The sequence below is a fragment of the Hylaeus volcanicus genome, chromosome 2 (genome assembly GCF_026283585.1).
Source record: "Hylaeus volcanicus isolate JK05 chromosome 2, UHH_iyHylVolc1.0_haploid, whole genome shotgun sequence".
Lineage (NCBI taxonomy): Eukaryota > Metazoa > Arthropoda > Insecta > Hymenoptera > Colletidae > Hylaeus > Hylaeus volcanicus.
In genome coordinates, this window is record NC_071977.1 from 21,746,683 (window position 1) to 21,770,118 (window position 23,436).

At 33.2% G+C, this 23,436-nt stretch overlaps 2 protein-coding genes across 4 annotated transcripts in view; one reads left to right on the forward strand and one right to left on the reverse strand.

Moving 5' to 3' along the window:
* Positions 1-13,748, forward strand: part of LOC128884795 (lysophosphatidylcholine acyltransferase-like) — a 48,966-nt gene extending 35,218 nt beyond the window's left edge. The window contains exons 3-11 of one of the 2 annotated variants that reach the window (XM_054138434.1): positions 4,642-4,856; positions 6,285-6,397; positions 7,247-7,401; positions 7,571-7,708; positions 9,085-9,210; positions 9,290-9,437; positions 11,455-11,553; positions 11,618-11,762; positions 13,032-13,748. In XM_054138434.1, the coding sequence (XP_053994409.1) occupies positions 4,642-4,856; positions 6,285-6,397; positions 7,247-7,401; positions 7,571-7,708; positions 9,085-9,210; positions 9,290-9,437; positions 11,455-11,553; positions 11,618-11,762; positions 13,032-13,117 (1,225 nt within the window). In that variant the 3' untranslated portion in view covers positions 13,118-13,748. The remainder of the gene's footprint in view (positions 1-4,641; positions 4,857-6,284; positions 6,398-7,246; positions 7,402-7,570; positions 7,709-9,084; positions 9,211-9,289; positions 9,438-11,454; positions 11,554-11,617; positions 11,763-13,031) is intronic. The other variant, XM_054138433.1, reaches the window with a different exon arrangement.
* A 1,511-nt stretch (positions 13,749-15,259) lies between these two features.
* LOC128884794 (RAB11-binding protein RELCH homolog) lies at positions 15,260-21,400 on the reverse strand. 2 transcript variants are annotated; one of them, XM_054138431.1, is made up of 17 exons: positions 21,150-21,400; positions 20,681-20,881; positions 20,498-20,542; positions 19,920-20,078; positions 19,499-19,845; positions 19,304-19,417; positions 18,971-19,215; positions 18,526-18,836; positions 18,156-18,442; positions 17,754-18,081; positions 17,516-17,669; positions 17,319-17,442; positions 16,899-17,169; positions 16,679-16,814; positions 16,348-16,547; positions 16,013-16,274; positions 15,260-15,939 (listed from the first exon to the last, which is right to left on the reverse strand). In XM_054138431.1, the coding sequence occupies exons 1-17, from the start codon at positions 21,199-21,201 to the stop codon at positions 15,792-15,794; spliced, it is 3,384 nt and encodes a 1,127-aa protein (XP_053994406.1). In that variant the 5' UTR covers positions 21,202-21,400; the 3' UTR covers positions 15,260-15,791. The 2 variants fall into 2 exon arrangements, with proteins under 2 accessions (XP_053994406.1, XP_053994407.1); XM_054138432.1 differs by lacking the exon at positions 20,498-20,542 and having other exon boundaries at positions 21,150-21,398.
* Positions 21,401-23,436: the final 2,036 nt, after the last annotated feature.

The following is a 23,436-nucleotide window of genomic DNA, read 5'->3' on the forward strand; positions in this document are numbered from 1 at the left end:
ACAATAGGTACCTTGAAACAACGTTTAAAATACCAGTGTTATTGTTTACATAACGAGTATATATTACACTACAAGTAAAACTGCTATCAGTGAGTCGTAATGTCGTAATAAATATTAATGGATTATTTTAATGGCCCAGAGATTTGCAATTTCATTCCTTATACACAGTGAAATACAGAATCATTATTTTCGATGTTACTATATTTCCACATAAAAACGGCCTTGATATTTAAAATAGTAGTTCGACTATCGTTATTGCAAAAGTGCCCAGGTCTGGTCAATTGGAAGGGTCTGCCCACTCTCTGACTTTCATCGGGTTTTCACGGACAGAGAATTTCAATACCATGTCATAAACGATTATTGCCTTCCTTTGTGTGCTTTTTAGCAGATACACGCGTGCCAATAATAATTGCCATCTGAGAAAACCGGTTATTTATTGATTTTAAGAAAAACTGTTTCGTACGAAATATTACGATTACTAATCATTTTTCTTGCAATGTACATGTACATGTTCTCTTACTTTTCACTTATCGACATATTTTTTTCTTTTCAGAAACGAGAAAGTAAACAATCACATTTTCAGAGTATTCATAAATTTTACAATTTTTATTATTGCATGAGGTCCAAAAGATTGCCAGGCAAAATTCAAAGCAGGTCAATAGAAAAGTGTAAACGATCCATTAGGACCACACTATAAATAAAGAAAAAGAAAGAAAAGAAAAAGCAGGTCAAAATATTTATTCGAAAAAGATTATATATTTATAACCTTGGAATGACCTTAAAGTGACTTTGAAATGATTTCCAGTCTTAACAAACAATAGATACAAAGTGTTTAATCCTCCTAACCCTTAGTACTATTTTAATTATAAATTACCATTGTAATGTTTCTACTTATTATCTCTTAAAAATAAGTAACACACATTTTGTAGATGCAGGTCACTTCAAGGTTACCTAGTTGCAACCCATTAAATTCGTCACCTTATCGATTACAACACAGTACTAAAAAAATACTCGTTGCCATATAAAATATTCAATGTAACCTTGGTATTTCGACTGCGAGACGTGAGAAAAGTGAAACGATTTTATTGGACGAGTATAATGAATACACGAGTTACCTCAGCTGACAATTATTATAAATAATAGGTGGCAAAGGACAGATTTTTCTGGTAAATCTAATCATTTTGATCACGAAGAGCAATGTTTTGAATCGAGGAAATATGATTTTCACAACCATAATCATTGAGTGTGACTAAAAATTTACATTGTTTCATTTCATTTAAGAGTTGAGGATGATAAAAAGATACTCTGCTCGAGATAATTAGAAAATCTTCATGCTTGTGTCTCGAATCGATTATCAAATACTCATTTTTATGGAATATTTAGTTTGTATATGTTCGGTAAGGTTAAACATACCGATTACTTAATTCTCGTTATTTCTGATTATTTTGGGCAGTGTTAAAAGATGGAACGCGACTCAAGCTTCATTAGAGATTCTCGAAAATTCATCTTTTCTGGCTCCACGACATACACGACATGGTTTTCATAATAATAATAACAATTATCATTCATAGACAAGCTTGTGTGTATACGAACTAACGGATGATAATTTTGCAGTCTCGAATAAGCGAACACGTACAGCGACTCCCAGAAATATTCGGACACTAGTGTATGGTTAGCTTTGTGACTTAATATCGTAGTTATTAAAAAGGCAATTGTCTTCGTTACTTTTTCCAATAGTAAGTCATTTATTAATGTTATTAAAGATGTATACATTAATCCAAAAATTTACATAAATTACGAAGGAAAAAGTAACGAAGACGATTGCTTTTTTAATAACTACGATATTAAGCATAAAGCTAACCATACACTGGTGTCCGAATATTTCTGGGAGTCACTATATTCTTGAACGTAACAGTGTCGTGGCACTTCTTGAAAATTCTACTTCCTCTTAAACGTGCAAACTTTCTACAATTAACTGAAGTACCTCTATGAAAGATAGTCGACAGTTTTTATTTTACAATAGGTACTCGCAGGCACAATAGACTAATAGAAATACGTTTAAAAGATGAAAGTGTGCGACGATTAACGAAAGGTTTTTAGTAGAAACTTTTACTTTCATACAGAGTCAATGCAATCTAAGTTTAAGTACTAATGTTGCAATAAAGAGCTCGATGTCATGGAATTATACGCGTGTATAAAGAAAACGAAAACACACAGTTAAAAGTTAAAACCTTCTAACAGCAAGTTTATGTACGTGGTGAATGGGAACATCTGTATTATTACTAACAAAATCTGGAATAATGGGACAATTGTACGTTACTAACTGGCACTGTTAATGTCACGGTAAACACGAGTTGGAACACAATTGTTTTTGCCGCGAGGTTTCGAGAAAACGTTCGCCGTTTAGAGTTTCTTTAACGCTTTACGATGCTGGCAGGCGCTTCGTGTTTATATTCATTTCTCTCTGTTACTTTCCTCTGGATTCCTTTTCACTCTCTCTTTTCTTTGCTTTTATCACGACAAAAATATACCGACGGCATTCTACCTTTTTATTATTTTGCTGCAAATGGACTGCCGAATATTTCGCGGAAACATGTTCGTATAGAGTTGGGCAAATATAGAATTGGTCTTTATTCGAGTATTAATTGAGAAGTTAAATATAGAGTTTGTTTAAATATCGCTTGAGTAACGCAGACGTTTATTTGTTATTTTTTTATTTACGTATAGGAAAAAAGAAACACAAAGATGATTGATAACGATTGGTTTGCTAGTTTAATTTGCAACTGCATCGATATTTTCTTTGGCTTTTTGTATTATTGTTTTTTTTTTTCGAAAACAAAGTGTTCGCAACTGGTAATTGATTTTAAGAACGACTCGTTTAATATTTAATTATTTATCCAAAGGTGTATTGAACTTGGTCGGGTTGATCATGGTCGCGAAGGAAAATATACGTTCAACTTGTTTCGAAAATGGTAGGAGATTATTATATCTCGGACCTAGATTTATAATAAATTATAGCATGTATTTTTCCCTATATTTTTTATTTTAAACAAATAAGTAAGAAATAGAACAAATAATAAATAGTCGTACTATTCTAAATTATCGATTTAGATTGTTCAAACGATTGTTTCTTCCCTTATTTAAACCTTCGAATAATAATTTCTAATTTAAGTAATTATTGAAATAAAAATTCGTTTAAGTAATGCCCAACTCTGTATTCAGGCACTATCGATGGGAAACAAAGTATACGACAAATGTCGTAAACTTTCACACTACAATGTCACGTGGCGCAGTAAAGTTTCACTCTTGTGCAAATTAACCGACATCGAAGTTCTCTACCATACGCGGAACACGGTTCAACGAATCGCCAAAGAGAATTTTCGATGTACCCTCAACCTCGAGAGTGAAATCCAATGCAAAGAACTTGCCATTATGAAAGAAAAAACGAGCAATACAGCGATTCACTCGAATACAAATCAGAGGACCGTTTTTCAAAATTTGAATTATCGCAAGGCGATAGACACTTATTTAAGGGATTATAGTCCAGTCACTTTAAATTTATCACGAAGAATCGAAGATATTTGTATCAAGTTCATTTTCTACCTACACAGTGATAATTGTTCACTTATTTCTGAGTAGTTTCACAAAGGTCAGTTTTTCGTGGATATCTCGGAACTTATCCTTTTTACTACAAAAGTATATATATATATATATCAAAGTTGCAGATGATGACATTTTTTGCAAAAAAGGTGGTATGAGATTTTTTCATATAGTCAATACTTTATGCGTAATTTAAAGCGAAGAGTGTCAACTTCGGTTCGCTGGGTAACATGAATGTAATTGTCTCCCCGTATGTGAGAGCGTTACGTCTAAAAACTATTCACTGTACGAAAAAAACTTGTAACACTTTTTTATAGAAAATTTCCTCATCTTCAACTTTGATAATAACTATTTTTACAATAATCACGATAGTTTCAAAGATACTTACGAAAAAACTTGCACCTGTCTGGACTCGTACAGAATCATCCATTCGATCTAATCGAAATGCATTTATTCAACAATAACAATGGAATATTTCACACACTATTATTTCACACTGTACGAAAGAAACCTGTAACACTTTTTTATAGAAAATTTCCTCATCTTCAACTTTGATAATAGCTATTTTTACAATAATCGCGATAGTTTCAAAGATACTTACGAAAAAACTTGCACCTGTCTGGACTCGTACAGAATCATCCATTCGATCTAATCGAAATGCATTTATTCAACAATATAAGATGCTATTTATAGAATCTTAATAAATAAAATACACTCTCAAAATCCGCTCGACAAATATATCTTCGTGATACTATACCCTGTGTACTTTAATTCATGTCAGACTGGACTATTACGCCACTTTTACAGCGTAAAAGAATCGGCACTTTTTTTTCTAGTCGTCTCCATAAAATCTCAGTTTGAATAAACTTCGAGACGGTCGTAAACGTTTGCCAATAGTAAATAACTCGTTACGATGGCAGTTAAGAATCGTAGCCCTAGGCTCGAAGTCATCCGAACGAAAGTAAAGACTCGAGGAAACGCAGAAACGTGACGCAACGCGATATCGGGATGCGTTTAACCATGCTCGATTGACACCTGCAGCAAAATTGTGCCCTGGCTGTGCTTTATGGGCCGACTGACTTACCAAGCAGGAGGAATGCGAATCGTTGTCCGCGGAAAGCAGGCCAGCAGGTCCGAGGCACCGATCTTGGTGGTTGCGCCCCATTCAACCTTCATGGACGGTGGAATTGTCTACATAACTGGCTTCCCTTCGATCATCGTAAGACGAGAATCGGGACTGAACCCGTTCATCGGAAGTATGTGCCAATTATTGACAAAATTCCAAATTCACTAATTCGATTAATCCACTCCGGATAATTATAACGAGTCTGAACGTCGCGCGAGACAGGGTGGTTCTAGAAACCATGGCTCGTGGATAGTATACAGCTCCTTTTCATGAGGAGATCAAATGGTTGCCAAAAGGAGCTCTAGGATTTTGTCTTTTTAATAAATTGGAACAAACGTATCCGATTTTTATGCTTAACCTTCTACGAACCTGCATAACTTTCAGGTCACGTGCTAATATATCGAGATTCTACTAAATAATTTTAGTTTTTTCATAAGATTACGTATATGTCTTAATTATGCAGGGTGGACGATTTATCTGAAGACGTTGAAATATCTCGGGAACTATACATCGGATCAAGCTATGTGTACCTGGCATCCGACTTTTCAAAAATTAATTTTTTTTTTTTTGTAGAAAATGATAGCATTTTGTTTGTACTTGATTGTACCGCCAATAGTTTCGTTTGCACATTCATCAATTAATAATTAAAAAAAGATTCAAAAAATGGTCAACACCCGACATTGAGATTTTTGAAATCTGTTTTTTCCGTCTTCTTTAGAATCGTTTGTACTCGTTTGTACCTCAATAGTTTAAATTTCACAAGCAATTGTTGATATGCGTAAGAGAGGAGTAAATTAATTTTCAAGATTTTTAAAGTCTGTTTGCAAAATTGTATGAAATAACAACAATAATATAAGTGTTACGCACTTTAGAAGATAAGGTATACCTTCATTCAAGTTTAAATCTTTTTTTCTGTATCCGTTAAAATATGATTTTGCATAAACATCGCGGTCTACTGATAATTAATAACAATTTTGACGACGGCTGACAGCACCCATCAACCTGAAATATCAAAGTAAAATTTCGTATTTGCTTGGGAAGGCGACAAGAAACCTTGTCTCGGTTTCCAGGATCACCCTGTACGATTGTTTATATAAAATCGTAGGTACTTTATCGATCAAAGAAAATTGCGTCCCTAATATATATAAAAAACCGAATAAGTTCCTCGACTTGGTTACTCCAGGGTTGTTCCCATTCACCACGATACACGTATACTTTGTGCGTGGTTTAAAGAAAACTTTTCCTTTGCCTGTTTTGGAGAAATTCGATAAAGAGAATTCAAAAATAATTTTGACAAAAACAAAAAGATGTAATAATATTACTCATGATGTCAAAAATACGAATGAATATAACACGTAGAGCCATAATACATCTTTATATATACACAATAGTATTTTTTGACAAAAGTTATTGCATTTTATCATCGACAATGGCTTAGATGCAGAAAAATAAAACAGAATCGACGATACCATAGAGATTACATCCGAACTAATTTAATTCGTAAACCACTCGTATTCGTTTGATGTATTACATGCATGTGTCTGTGGTGTACTCGCAGAACTTATCAACTATACGCAACCGGTCTACGTTTGGAGGGACGATCCTAATTCACGACAGAATACGATCAAGGAAATTATCGAAAGGGCTACTTCGAAAGAGGATTGGCCGCAGGTATCGTTGACAATATAAATGAGGGAATATTTCGATTAAGAGCAATTTAGTTTACCATGGCTCTCGTTTTACCTCAAGTTTAACTACGAACGAGTTTGTAGATCCATAGAACTATTCATAGACAGTCCCATTCATATTCGTAGCCACTATGTCTATTGAAGAAAGACTAAATTAAGTGATTGGTTTGACGTTTCCAAATAAATACTTCGTTATAAATATGTACATGAATAAACTTTAGACATATACATATTTGAAAATAGAAACTTGTAGAATATAGACATACAGGTATACACATTTGAAGATGTCTATTGAAGAAAGACTAAATTAAGTGATTGGTTTGTTGTTTCCAAATAAATCCTTCGTTATAAATATGTACATGAATAAACTTTAGACATATACATATTTGGAAATAGAAACTTGTAGAATATAGACATATAGATATTTGAAGATGTCTATTGAAGAAAGACTAGTTTAAGTGATTGGTTTGATGTTTCCAAATAAATACTTCGTTATAAATATGTACATGAATAAATTTTAGGCATATACATGTTTGAAAATAGAAACTTGTAGAATATAGAACATATTCATAGAAAATAGACATATACATATTTGAAGATAGAGACTTGTAGATTATAGAAACTAGAATAGAGTATATATAGAAACAATGAACTCCAAAAGTAATATAATTTTGATCACAGATAACGGGACGTAACTTTGTCACTATTGTTATAATTTTAGCAAAGAGAAACTTTTAAAATACGTCGTCCATACAAATTCTAACGAGCAACGTATTAAGATGTGTCCCTACACAAATTGTTTATTAATGAACTGATTAATTTCCTCTCGCAGGTTATGATTTTCCCAGAAGGTACCTGTACAAATCGATCGTGCCTAATTACTTTTAAATCCGGAGCGTTCTATCCTGGTGTACCTGTTCAACCTGTTTGCATCAGGTATCCTAATAAATTGGACACGGTCACATGGACTTGGGAAGGTCCTGGAGCGTAAGTATCGCGCTTGCGCATGGTTCGCATGTAAAACAGAAACAGTTAGTCAGAGGGTAGTTATAGTTGGTCGATTCCTATTAATTATAATTATAAAATTGGAAAATTCGTTAACGGACCCGCAGTGTTGGGCATACTATATGAACAAAATACTCCACGATGATTTCAGATTAAAGTTATTGTGGCTGACACTAACTCAACTGAATAGCAGTTGCGAAATAGAGTTCCTCCCTGTTTACAAGCCTAGCGAAGCTGAGAAAACGGATCCTAAACTTTACGCAAATAACGTGCGACGCCTTATGGCAGAGTGAGTCTATTTTGTTGAATACAAATACACGCAAAATACAAGTTTTTCTGGTTTAAACAATTGTCTATTCTAACGTTTCGATCCACTGAATAAGTGTTATAGTATAGATAGATATATGTACTTGTATATAAAATTTGTTTAGAAAAGAAAAAGAAATTGATGAATAATATACGTACAGTGGGTGTAGAATGTATTCGTACACCGATCAATTTCCCAAAATCTTTTCTGTGAAATTGTAGTTTCTTAACTTTCTGTTTTTATAATCAATGATATTTTACATATTCTCCGAAGTCTCTAAGATAGATATAGTCCAAACAATATTTGCTAGTTAATATAATTTCTGAAATTAACAAAAATAGTGCGAAAAGTGGGTAAAAGTATAGAAGCAATAAGTATTTGTACGATTCTTACGACGAACCATTTACAGTAGAGTTTCTAACGTAAACGCATTAGTTCATTGCTCCGTACGAATTAGAAAACATCAAATTTCCTGTAAAGTACTTTTAAAAACGCTTCTAATAGAGGAACGGAAGAGTTACAATAATTATAAAATCAAAAGGAAATTCCACGAAGGAAGCATTATATACTAATAAATTAATATAAATTTCTTTCTGTTTTTTTTAATGTAGTGTTACAAATTAAACAGTTGTGCGAATACTTATTGCTTCAATATTTCTATCGATTAATTGTTTTTTTTTCTTGTTAATTTTGCAATTTACATAAATAGCAATTTTTTTTGTATTCTATTTATTCTAGAGATTTCCGAGAATATGTAGAATGTCATTGTTTATCAAAAATAAGTTAATAAATTACAATTTTACATGGTTTTTTTAGAAATTGATCGGTGTACGAATACTTTCTACACCCACTGTATACTTTATGGTACTTTAATTTATTTATAAGGATGTGAAGTCTTCTATACGACTATAATACCTTGTGTACCACAATACCTTGTGTTACTACAATCAGACACAGCTACGATTTTTTGTAGATTTAACCCTTTGCATTCGAGGCCTTTTTTTCTGGTATCTGCCAGCAACTCGAGATGTTTCTTAGCATTCTATTGCCATGAATTCTAAGCTATCTAGATTTGAGAATAAGGTCACCTTTACGTCGCCTACAATCATTTTATTGACACTTGGAGCTCCAAAGAAATTAAATCTAAAGCAACATTAGGTATCGTAGATTTGCTGCGTGAAACCTAATGGTGACTGAGAGTCACCTCTCGAGTGCAAAGGGTTAAAATTGTACAATCTCAAAGAAAATCCGTGGATCCGAAACGTTAAAATAGACCCTGTTATTGAAAATCAAACTCCTGAAGTAACTTTAGAAAACCCTTAATTATAAGCGCACGTCATAATTCCTGTACATTGCAGGGCCTTGCAGATACCAGTATCAGATTACACGTACGACGACTGTCGAATAATTAGTAAAGCTCATCAGCTGCACATACCGCGTGCGTCCATCATCGTAGAGGCCCATAAGCTTCGTAATAAACTTGGGTATGCCACGCGAGTACACGAATTCGTATGCAAAATGAATACAGTACATAAGATAATGCGAAATCGTTCACCCTAATAGGTTGGTAGCGGCGAAGACCGAAGAAGAAATCGTTCAGAAAAAAACGGAAAGGCTAAACGAGACCGTGAACTTGGAGGAGTTCGCGCAAATCCTCAGAATCGATGAAAAGGAGCCTGCTACCCAACAACTTTTCCGAATACACGATAGAGTCTGTATCATTTGACGTGCAGTGGGCGTAGAATGTATTCGTACACCGATCAATTTTCCAAAAAACTTTTCTGTGAAATTGTAGTTTCTTAACTTTCTTTTTTTATAATCAATGATATTTCATATATTCTCCGAAGTCTCTAAGATAGATATAGTCCAAACAGCATTTACTAGTTAATATAATTTGTGAAATTAACAAAAAAAGTGCAAAAAGTGGGTAAAAGTATAGAAGCAATAAGTATTTGTACGATTCTTATGACGAACCATTTACAGTAGAGTTTGTAACGTAAACACATTAGTTTATTGCTCCGTACGAATTAGAAAACATCAAATTTCCAGTAAGGTATTAGGTTGTCCCGAAAGTTTCTTTCGTTTTATTAATAATTAATATATACACAATATTTTATGTTTTATGTTACAATACTGAATTGTGTACGATTCATTTCGCTTCATTACTGTTACAGCATCAATGTCGAAGAAATTAGATTGTCTATTTATTACACTGCTACAGAAAATAATTGAATGCAACTCGCGAAAGAAACTTTTAGAACAACCTAATACTTTTAAAAAAGGCTTTAATAGAGGAATGGAAAAAGATCACATTTCGAATAACTAATAATTTAGTTAATTTAACGCTTAGAAGAGTTGCAATAATTATAAAATCAAAAGGAAATCCCACGAAGGAAGTATTATATTAGGTTGTCCTGAAAGTTTCTTTCGTGAGTTGCACTCAATTATTTTATGTGGTCGTGTTTATATAAATAGACAATCTAATTTCATAGATATTCATGTTGTAACAGTAATGGAGCAAAATGAATCGTACACAATTCAGTAATGTAACATAAAACATAAACTATTGTGCATGTATTATTGGGTTGTCTGGAAAGATTCATGGCTATTTTTAAGAAAAATTCAAAGGCATATTTGAATATTGATGGATATTTATTGAATCATATACGTACCATTTTGTTCCACAACCTGTGCACCTTTTAAGGGATGTATATATATGTTATTTGTTTTCAATCATTTCGATATATTCAGACCTGTACCGCCTACTAAAAATCGGCATGGACTTTCCAGACAGCCCAATACTTATTAATAAAGTGAAAGAAACTTTTGGGACAACCTAATACTTGTAAATTGATGTAAATTACTTTTTTTTTTAACGAAGTTTTAAAAATTAAACAGTTGCGCGAATACTTATTGCTACAACATTTCTATCGATTAATTGTTTATTTCTTTTAATTTCGCAACTTACATAAATTGCTATTTTTTTTTTTTTGTAATCTATCTATTTTAGAGATTCCCGAGAATATGTAGAATGTCATTGTTTATAAAAAATAAGTTAATAAATTACAATTTTACATAGTTTTTTTGGAAATTGATCGGTGTACGAATACTTTCTACACCCATTGTATCAATTACAACTGATAATTGAATTTTCCGTCTAGTTATACAGCGTAGTTCGATAGCTATTGTCACCTTACGTAATCAGAGTTATGGAGGTCAGAGAAAAGTTAGTGGAAAAAAGGTTCCAAGATGGAAAAGAGTCCATCGTATGGTAATATCTTTTTGATATGGAGCTCTTTGTGAATACGGATACCTTTGTGATACGAAAATCATCTTTGTTCTCTTTTAGCGGACTAGATATATTTTTTTTTACATAATAACAGTGCTTGGAGGCAAGCAGAGAGACCTACATAGGACAAAGTGAAATCCGTGATACCTAGACCTAAAAAGAAAATAATTTCTTAACCGAAAAGTATGTTTAAAGTAATGTCTTTGGAAAGGTAACTATAATCTTTACATATTCCAAAATTGTTCCATCTACAAGACATTTTTCTTTATATTAATATAAAACATTGAGCTATAAGACCATATGACCCTATTGCACGCACTTGTTGTTAATAAATAACAGTAATAAATAATCCGCAAGGTGACAATAACTATCCGATCGCTACCGTGTATACAATTGACACATCGAACTTTAAAATATAAAAAAGGTGTAATTATTCTAGAACGGAAAGGGTAAAATAGACTTCGAGGAGTATATATTCACAGTATTAGCCACAGCGAATGCAAACACAGAATTAGACAAAATCGAGACGGCGTTTGAAGTAAGTACGAATCGAACGTATGTTAATTTTCCCATGTACTTCTTATTTATGAGATAATTAACAGGTTTGCGGTACAAAATCATTATCGTGCATCGGTAAAATGGAACTGAGGAAAGCGTTGAAACTGTCGTTAGATATACCATCGGAAGAGTCGGATAAGATCTTTCAGCACGCGAAGATTGATCCTTTCGACACGTCAGTTAATTTTGGTAAGTTAAAATGATTTAAAAAATTATTTTTGGAGAGTGCGTTATATATATTTATTTACAACTAATTACTTGTTATTTTCTAGCATCTAGATAATCTATATAATTTTTTTTATGTAAAAATATTCATAAATGAATGAACAGCAGCTGTTTGAAGTTGGCTTCTCGAAAATGCGCCGTGCAACGCACAGATCACTCTAATTATTTGAAATCAAAAATCCACCAGTTTTTCGTTAAAATATAGTAACACGCTTTGCATCAACTTATTTTTTATAAACAATGACATTCTATTAGGTCGTCCTGAAAGTTCGTGCCATTTATACTTCTATTTCTCAAATTAATATGTGAAACATACTCTTAAGTGTTACAAGAAAAGATAATCTGTCTCGTTTCACAATAATTTCTCACCTCTCTCATATAATCATTATACCGTTACTAGAACATTTCTGTGGTTTTTCTATTAAATTTCGACACAGTCTTCGGCACGAACTTATGGGACGACCTAATACATATTCGCGGGAATCTCTAGAATAGATAGATTACAAAAAAAAAATAGCTATTTATGTAAGTTGCGAAATTAACAAGAAGAAAACAATTAATCGATAGAAATGTTAAAGCAATAAGTATTCGCACAACTGTTTAAAAGTACTTTACTGGGATGTTTTCTAATTCGTACGGAGCAATAAACTAATGTGTTTACATTACAAACTCTACTGTAAATGGTTCGTCATAAGAATCGCACAAATACTTATTGCTTCTATACTTTTACCCACTTTTCGCAATTTTTTGTTAATTTCACAAATTATATTAACTATTGGGCTGTTTGGAAAGTCCATGCCGATTTTTAGTAAGAAATACAGATCTGAATATATCGGAATGACTGAAAACAAATGAAATGTGTACATTCCTTAACAGCTGTTTCCACCTAGGTGGAAAGGTTGTGGAATAAAATGGTACATATATAATTCAATAAATATACATCAAAATTCAAATATGCCTTTGAATTTTTCTTAAAAATAGACATGAACTTTCCGGACAACCCAATAGTAAATGTTGCTTGGACTATATCTACTTTAGAGACTTCCGAGAATATATAAAGTATCATTGATTATAAAAAAAAAGAAGTTAAGAAACTACAATTTCGCACAAAAGTTTTTTTGTAAATTTTTTGTAAATTCGTCCAATCGGTGGACGAATACATCCTACACCCACTGTATCTACCTACGTACCTAGCAATTGTCACTTTTAATTTCTGGTGATTGTGTGTTACAGAATTTGTCCTGGCCGCAATAGCAGCGCGAGCAGAGTATGCTCATATATTTACAGCGAACAGTGAAACGAGAAAAAAGAATATTTGAGAGTATTTAATCGACTCGTTCCGTGCTCATCGAAGATATAGGACACATCGCGTTTGTAGCAGGCCGCTTCTCAACCAAACTTGCGTCAGTCCTGTCTAACTTTGTTCCACTCTTGCTGATATTAATACTGTTTCAACGAATAGATAGCCATTTTTTTTTTTAGTATTATATCGTTGACGAAGCAAGATGTCGTCTTCGTGAGAATTAAGAGAAAAACGGAACGAGAAGATTGCTGCATAGTATGTTAAGGATTGTATTAAATAAATGAGTTGATTTGTCTAGCGTTCGCGTGGACGCAGATATGTTTCTTCGTTGCTAGAAGAACTCTTTTTTTTCCGCGAGAATGAAGTCAATTCCCAAAGGAGATGTTGCTGTTTGGGGAAAAGAAAGTAAGATGTATATTTATCGTTTCCTTCGGAACGTCGTTCGACGATTTTTCATATTTGTTATTGTGTAATTGTTTTAATTTATGAGAATGTTGAATTTTTTTTTATATCATGCCATTCATTCATATGAGATCCAATAGGACAAGCGTACGACTGTAGATATAGAACACGGAAAGAGATTTGCCTTTTTTCTGTTATTTATCGCATAGTTCATATATATATACAATAAATGTGATATAGCTTTCCTTTTGTTTTGATAACATTATAGTAAGGAAAGTATACGCCACGGTACTTTATCCTTCGACTAGTACACATCTGATTTAGAATAGGCTTACCTCGTACAATTACTCGCAATAGAGCTTACTGTAAAATTTTTCATCACCAGGTTCACATTCAAATTCAAAGTCATGTAAATAGTACTACACCGATGGTTTCTTAGACGTAAGCATGGCGAACACCTCCGTGTTCAACTTAAAAGTCACGGCGGGCGAATTGTCCATGCAAGAATAATTAGTTTTAGAATTATTTTAGATTGCTCAGGGTTCAGAAGAATTTGAAAGCTATTGAACATTTTCGTGCGTTGTAATTAAGTGGCACTTGACCACCACGATCGTAAACTTACTCGAGTTTCTGACATGTCTAAGGAAACGAAGCATGTTTATAACTTAAGTCTGCATTTAGAATAAATATATTATAAAATTTATTCTTTGCACAGTAATAATACATACTACAGTATTTAATATTTAATAAACAGATACATATACATGTGTATCCATATATACATGTTTATGTATGTAAAGTAATGATACATTGGTCATGAAGTATGATAAACTATTAATCATTGTATATACGCATATATTAAATACATTATATACATGTATTGTATATCAATATATATGTATATACGGCAAATATATAATTGTATATATATATATATATAGATACAATAAAATATTCTTACAAGATACAAACTATTCCAAGTAAAGGGTATAGGCAGATGAGAGGGGTTGGTGGTACCCCTAAATAAAATTCGACTTGTGATGAGTTATTCGACAGCTTATCCTAAAAGGCAACTAAAAGGCAAAAATTGAAAATAACGTAATATCGATCAATTTAATTGAAAAAAGTTACTTATGAACGCTGTTGTTTATAAGTTATTTTCATTCTTAAATAAAAATTTAGAAAATTCTGTACTATATGTTTTTCTATTCTAAACGTATCAAATTTTTTTTAATCTTTTATCATCCCAAGTCTACATACAGACTTGAAATTTGGGACATACTTGTATTGTTTTCGATAAGCTATCTAATGGACCTATCGCGAGTTGAATTTGGTGTAGGTGTATTTCTAACCTCCTTATCCGACTGTACTTTTTGATTATTCCTTTTCATTTGTTTACAGCAAAAATAATAATAGCGATTTACATAGATACATTAAGATCGATTTAAGTACAAATATACATATGTTAAGTATAACAGATCTATGGTATCACACAAAATCATGGACATGGTAAAAATAAAACTATTTTGATCCAAATCTCGAAAAGTATACAAAAATGAACATATATTAATGTCATTAACGCTCGTTGATCACAACCAATTCATCGAATATTTAATGTGTCTATAAAATACTTCAATAAGAGTTAAAATATAGTAAATACAAATTAATTAAACTCTCGTCGCATTATGCCAGGATATACTTTAAAATTTTTGTAAGAGCACAATGACAGTATATAATACATAAAGTATCTACAGAATAGTAGTTTGAGATTTCTTTTAATAAATTTACTGTACTTCATATAATATAAATAACAAGCTGTAATATTTCACTTAATATAATTTGTTTAAAATAAGTAATTTTACAAAGCGTGTTACAATTACCTCGGTATAATTCAGTGTTATATTTACTTGTGCATGTGAAAGTCGAAATTAGTATATTATTTATTGACTTTTATCATCTTATATTCTGTAATCTCTAATCCTCAACAAAATTTAATTTTACGAACTTCCGATTTTAAATTGCATTTTGAAAGGCACACCATTCTATAGCGATGTTCATTATAAATCTTAAAGTTTTAACCTCAAATTAATATCTTTGTTATAACGAATAATACTTATGTAATATTATATGCTGATTCCTATAAGTTTTGTGCATTACCTTGTACCGTTAAATTCATAAGTACAAAAATTGTTAGATGCCCGAGTATTGAAATGATAAAACTAAAAAAAATTTCGTAAAGTAGAACGAGAAACGTTAACCTATACATACAATCGAACAACTATTTAATTTTATTTTTTTCGGAAAATACTTGGCATGCTTGACGAATTAGTTTTCTGGTGAAATATCTTGCTCACTCTTTGTCTCATATCTTCTACACCTTGTCCTACATTTACGGTGGCCATTGATAATGAAAGACCAGGATTCATTGATAACGACCTAATAAACACGGAGAAGCAATACTTGTAAAATTGTTTGCAAACTAAAAAGACATGTAATATTATTTATATACCATTCCGCTGGCTTTGTAAGATCCTGTCGAGATTCTGCTTCTCTTAGAAGCGATCGTACCGCTTCTTTCTGTTGAGGTAAATATTGGTTAACTAATTGCTCGAGGTTCTTCAAACCTGGCAATAAGACATTAGAAACACACTGATTGCTAAGTGGACAATAAACCAGAACGGAATATGCCTCAACCAAAGCACTGACCAGATCGACTTTTCGACCTTGTTGCAATGCTGCTGAAGCTATTCCAGTTAACTGTGTAGCTATAACTGTAAAACAGAAAATCGTATCTTCAGTTTTATATAACAAAAATTAAGAATACAAAAATTAATAAGTTCTCACCATCTTCAATGTAATTTTGGGGACAATTTGGAGCAATAAATGCTAATGTTGAAACCAACGGAAGTGCTAAAGTTGGTGGAATACCTTGAGGTTCTTTAGCAATTGTTTCTAAAGTTAAACGTGCTTTATCGCGCATCTCTCTCACTTTACACTCCGTTATTAAACGACCAAGCGAAGGAATTGCAGCGCATCGGACAGTTCTAAAAATAAGGAATAATTCCTATGTTAATGCTAGCTATAACTTTCATATCAATACTAGCTCATTGAATTTTTAGATCCTATGGATCATAACGGAATAATTCAAAATAGAGTATTTACAAATATATCTTACACATCAGGATCACTAACGAGTGTTATGATTGCTGGAACTACCTTAGCGCTTGCTAACCGATCACAAACGTGAGCTATTACGCAACCAAATAATGTTGCAGTTGCGCATCTTACAATAGGTCTTTGGTGCACTACCCCTATAGAAAAGGGAAGATGATGTCACTACTAAACATTCAATAAAAATATGATGAATCTCTATTGAAAATATCGGTAGGACTAACCATCCCATAAACCACTAAGGACAAACTCCTGCATATGCTCTTCAGCACACAACATAATTACTGCGATTTGTAAACTAGTAATACTGGTACCACTCATAGATAAAGCAACAAGGAACTCTTTCAACGTCTTAGAAACCTCTGTACCATTCAAAGTAGACAACAGAATTAAGTATGTCGGTATCAAAGTCAAGCACATATTTTTTTTATCTGCCGACAGTATCGTCAACTGTTGCTCAAGTTCGGCCACATCGGATAGGAATATTGCTTGAATCTAAAAAGCGGAATGCTATTAGATCACAAACACAGAAATGGCTCGATCAGTACCTAGCACTTTCATTTATAATTATAGTACTATATTTAAATATGTGATTTTTTTGTTTATGAGAATTATGAAACACGAAGCAGTGACTTCAAAATTACCCGTGTTTGCGTGATATATCGCCCAAAGCCCAAACATAAATAATGAATGTACATTAGAAGGGCATGTAAAATGGCTTCTTGTGTAATTTCTATGGATTTTACCATTTCCAAAATTTCCGTTACTCTGAAACATACAAACTATTGACATAGGGAAGTATGAATTAAAAACCTAATCAAAAAAGGAGAGAAAAACATACAATGTATTAGTGAACCACTCCAATTCTGGCCACGTATCGTTCTCCCAGGTATTTGAATAAAATGTGTTTAAAAGAGCTCCTACATCAACATCACCATCGTAAAATACTTTCGGATTAACGATATTGGAATGGCACAAGTTCAGGAGTACATCGGCTGCACGATGAAAAAACACAGGTTTAAATAAATTCATAATGGTTTAAAAATAATTTATCCCAAAGTTGATGATATCACACTCACGTAAGTCTGACGACATTCCATGTTCGATATACGCTCTAACTGTATCGGTATCGGCCACGCATACAATCATATGCGGAAGCAAGTATTGCAATACTAAAATCGATGACACCGTTCTTCCTTCATCGACGTGGTCTTTGTTTGGCGAATGCTGTGAATGTCCAGACTTCAAATGGTTCTTTACTTTAGATATTATACGTGGCAATAGATGAGTCTGCAGTCTCTTTAAAGACAGCGCCCACTGAGCTAAGATTGGTAGAAGTAAAGAAGACGTGACGTCTACGACAATAGGCGACGTATCGTGAAGTGCTGTTAATGCTAACTCTTCGCACTGTGAAAATAATTGTTATCAATATATCTAAACACTTTCAATTGGGAATTATACGATTTTTATTTATATAATACCTGAAAATATTTGTCAGGGTCATCCATTAAAGCTATGAGCAACGCAAGACTTCTAACCACGCAAGCTCTGACCATAGGATCTTTATCTTCGAGTAACATTTGTTGTAGCATAGAGAGCATTAAAGAGTTTCTTATACCAACGGACATATACGGAGCTAGCACGGAACAACATTCGACAGCTAGCAATCTCTTTTCAGGATACTTGTGTTGACTTTGTTCCCAACAAATGGTCAATATTTCTTCACCTTCCATTGGTTCATCCTCAAGTTTTGCCATTGCAACTAAACCTAATGGAAACATACATATCTAAGTAAAGTAATTTTCGTATGTTATAAACAATTGTATGTCATTCGTAATAATGTGTATTAACCCGCTAATATTAATTGTCTTTCGTCCTCCTGTGGTCTCTTCTTGAGATTGAACAAAAGTTGTAGTAATTTTTCTCTCTCCGCAGACTCGGTATGAAGTCGAATCACGCTTAATATTAATGGTATTACTTCTTCGCGCTTATTGAGTATAACATTGGGTACGATACGAGGTAAGGTTTGTGCTAAAATTTGAACGAGAGTGTCACGTGTAACTCCGTTTTTGAAAGGATCTTCCGCCGTGGAAACTATAGAACTTGGAATATTGACTAAACAATGCGCGATCACCTCCACCTTAAATTTCAGTGGTAAATGTCTACAAGGAAAATATTTAGAATTACTTTCATAAAATGAAAATCGTTTTCCTGTTTTGGAATAATCACTAGTCATCCAGTGGTTATCGCAAAACGAAATTCGCGTCGGACAATGTCAATCGTCAAGATACAATACCTAGATGGTGGATTTGGCAGAATAGCCGATCCTTCCGTAACGTCCATTCTAAGTAATTGAATTTTCGTCCATTCTTTATCGCCAGGATCAGTCTCGCCAAGACTAACAACGACGGATACGCTATCATCTTCCTCTGGTTCTTGCGTCGCGGTAGATGTATCGCGAGGTGGTGTTTCAAGAAGTTCAAACTTATCTGGAGTTGTGGAACTTGAATTTAACGTTTGTATTGTTCCGCTACTACCTTGCTACAAAAATAATACATGAATTACAGAAACCTAGAAAGCAATGTATATCTTTTTTAAAACATTTTTCATATGTATATATCGTTTATACCTTAACTGGGTTTTGTGATAAATTTTCATTTGTTGTGGCGATAATTTGTTGCAAGTTCACTTTTTCTTGCTCTAATAGCGCAATTTGTTGTTTAAGCTCATCTACTTCTTTTACCTGTAAATAATGCGTACTCTAAATAAATATTGATCCAACACATTAATATGGCGCAATAGCTTGCAAATAAGGTTAACAAACCATTTCCTTGAATTCATCTTTTTCTGCTTCAGATTCTTCTACACAAAAGTCCGTCTGTACACTAACACTTGCAGAAGGTGATTTATCATATCCATTAACCCTCATATATTCTCTGTAAATTTGTAATAATTCTGCAGGTTTTGGAATATTCAACCCTACATCTTGCCAATCTTCAAAATCTTGATTGTCATTTTCATCGCTAAACGTGATCGACGTTAATTTGTAAGACCGCGCTAATAAATATTCATTAACAAGGAAGTTCAAAGCTCGTTGCTCGTGAGGCTTTATGGGTAATTCGCTAATTAAATGTTTATCAGAACATTTGTCAGGTGTAGTTCCTTCAGATTCTAAAATATAAATAATATCAAGTTGCGATGTTGTTACTTTAAATGTAAAATTTAACTAGCAAAAAGAGAAAGACCTGTTACTACTGTGAGATTCGCACGAAGTGCAGAAATATTTTCTCTGGCCTTCCTTAGTTCAAATTCCAAAATTGCTACTCTTTCATCGACACCTCCACCATCTTCAGAGTATCTTGTCATGTCCAGTGAATCTAAAGTAGCCTGACTAGATGATCTAGCTAATAAATGAATACAAAAGTATCATCTTTATATATATTAAATAGCTATGCTCAATTTACATAGTTAATTAATTCCAAAATGCCAAATAAATCGAATTATATATACACAATGTATTTAATAAAAAAAGTATTGTACATTTACACAACGGAATATTAAAATGTTAGATTTATAACTAGTGAAACAACTGAAATGGAAATGGAAATTAGTTGATGTATAAATCTAAAATTTATATTCATTATTTGGACAACTTTGCCTACAATACATTTAGTACACAGTCTGAGTTTCAAAAATTAATTAAAATTAAATAATTCTCTATGTACTCTTTTATGGAAAGGAAATTTTAGTGTCTAAATACATACACACATACAAAATATATATAAGGGCACAAATGGGTGCATATGGTTGTTTAACCACATACCTATGAATCCATGTAACTTGACACTGTGTAACTCGAGGACATTCTCTATCCATAGATAAATGTAAACTTATAAACATTACTATCGTAAGTATTAAACTTGTATTAAAATAATAACCAGTGTTTCAATTCTTTTGTAGGTAATAAATTTGAGTAACAAAATTATTTTAACAATGCTATACGTACGCATAGAAGTATATGGTTCCGGTTTGACATTGTGACTTTCAAAATGACTTGGGTTTGAGAAAAAATCCTTCAAAACAGGTAATTCTTTTCCAGCTTCGCATAGTTCAGCGTGCAATTCCAAAGCAGTTAATAAAAGTTTTTCATTTAAAAGCTTAGTAGCAATCTCTTCATATGATATGGATGTTTTCGCGGCAGCATGTCCTAAAAGGACAACGCAAACATCAGATTTTATAAGATTTATACATGAAAAATATCATACTGTCAATAATTATTAGACGGCATTTTGCATATTCCAATTGCCGATGACGTGTATATATTTCGCGAGCAATTATCAATGACACAATCTGCATTCGTTAAAAAACAACCTTAATTCGATCATATTATTTCGTATTGCAAATAGGTATTACCTTTTAAACAAAATACATTTGATCCTTTTAATGAAAATAACTGTTAAAGGAACGATTATTACCTTTACTGTCTGTTGACAGAGAATTCCTAACCTCCTGCACAGCACCAGCCATAGCTTTCACTTTACATGAACGTTAACTGAGAATGACATGTCCATCTAGGCTGATGAATAAAATAGTAACCCACTCAAGCGCGTGCCATGCTTTCATTAATTTAATTAAGTATATTAATAGAAATCAGTTGGCTCTACGGGACACACGACATCGTTTACGATGACAACAAAGCCATGTTATCCTCCGTAATGTCAGAAGACTGGCGCAGGGCGCAGGAATGGTCAACAACTGACCACATTCGAAGATTCGTGCATGACCACAAGAGGACTGCGCGACCGACTGTGTTCGTATAAAAAGAAAATCGTGGCCATTCCAAATAGACAAATTTTGCATATGCATGGACAATGTGCACGTATAAAATATACATCAGATTTTCTCATTAGAATTTTGAATGTGTATAAATATTCATCATGTGTGTTGTATTTCTTGCAAGACATTTTTGCGACATACATTCACTTATCGTCATCGTGTGATATTTTCTGCTAGGTTTAAGAGGGATAATATTAAATTGCATAAATAAGAATCTGAATGTCTAGTACGATGTAAAACTATTTCCAGGGCTGGCGCAAGGCAGGTTCAGCACGTTCACTGGAACCCGGACCCGCGTTTTAAAAGGCCTCGCGGTCTACGAAAATTACTGATTAACTTTTCACAGACTGATGATACCATTAACAAATACAAGACATTTTTTTAGTAGCGCTGATTAAATTGAAAGGAGTGACAAAAATCATCAAAGCATTATTATTTAATATTCATATTATAAAAAATATACAGGGTGTTTCAAAAATGTTGTAACACCTTGAAAGGGGTGGTTCAGGAGGAGGTGATTTGAAACAACTTTTTCCTTAGCGAAAATATTGTCCGAGGCTTCGTTGAGGAGATATTAACGGAAAACACTGACCAATCAGAGCGCGCGTATACCGTTGGAGCGGCCGCGGTAGCGTATGAGCGCAGCCGCCTACCGCGTAGCCTACGCTCAACCAGCATACTCGCACTCTGATTGGTCGGGGTTTTCGCTTAATATCTCCATAACGAAACCTCGGACAACATTTTCGCTAAGGAAAAAGTTGTTTCAAATCACCTCCTCCTGAACCACCCCTTTCAAGGTGTTACAACATTTTTGGGACACCCTGTATAATATATGTAACAGCATTTGTAAATAAATAATTCCTCGTTGTAAAATTTAAGTGTAGTATTTGCATGTGAATCCGGGTCCCGCAAAAGGTCACGCCGGCCCTGACTATTTCCTTGGGTACATCCAGAAGTGTCACCGCTCACTGAGCCGCTCTGTGAGCGGTTTTGGTACTAGTGGCGCCATCGGTGGGAAGTTTCCCAAGTTTGTAGTAAAAATAGTTCCCACCATTTCTGTAAGATGGCGCAACTAACGCCTTTAATCTATTATTCTTTATTTTTCATGAATGCATAATTAATATGATTCTGTGCTTCATAACAGCACCATATATATTAATTAATATGTCAAAATTTACCATTGTTACGAATAGTTATTTAACGCAGCAATAATTATCGACGATGATTATCAATTTGTTGGTGGTGCCATCTAGCAGAAAGAGTTGGAACTATTTTCACTACAAACTTGGGCATTTTCCCACCGATGGCGCCACCAGTTCTAAAACCCGCTCACAAAGCGGATAAGTGAGCGGTGGCATTTTTGCATATACCTTATATTATACGAAAAGAAATAGAATATGTAATATCGGTATCAATCGGTATTTACATAATTACATGGCGTCATCTATATGTAAAAGGATGGCCAAAGGATGAAATATTAGTTCGATACGCTCATTACTAGATGAGTATTCATTACTATGCTATTCATTTAAATAAAACAAATTTGAATTCTCAAAGAGAATTAATAATATTTTGCACACCTTGTGATAATTAGTTTGAGTGCGAAACTGTATCATATATCTCGAAATATAATTACTAATATCTAATGTAATAGCCTAAAATAATAACTGCATGTGTGAATATGCAAATTGTTCATTTTTACATTCTACTTAATGTATTATAAGTTTTTGTTTTTTCTATATATTTTTATTCGATATCTCTATATATTTTCATTGGAGAATTATAATTATTGTACATAAGTAGTAATCTGTATTAAATTCGTATCTCTTCGGAATGTTACGCTCTGCCGTTTTCTCTCTTCATCTTCTTGTTAAGATAATTATATTTCGTAATTATTTTATTTGTCCTTATTAACCTTGTTACGTG

Excerpts from the sequence above, each read along its gene's own strand:
- LOC128884794 (XM_054138431.1), bottom strand. The coding sequence starts at position 21,201 with ATGGCTGGTGCTGTGCAGGAGGTTAGGAATTCTCTGTCAACAGACAGT. Across the intron at positions 17,443-17,515 it reads GAGTGGTTCACTAATACATT|AGTAACGGAAATTTTGGAAA; the intron begins GTATGTTTTTCT and ends TGTATGTTTCAG. Across the intron at positions 16,815-16,898 it reads CCTTAGTGGTTTATGGGATG|GGGTAGTGCACCAAAGACCT; the intron begins GTTAGTCCTACC and ends CCTTTTCTATAG.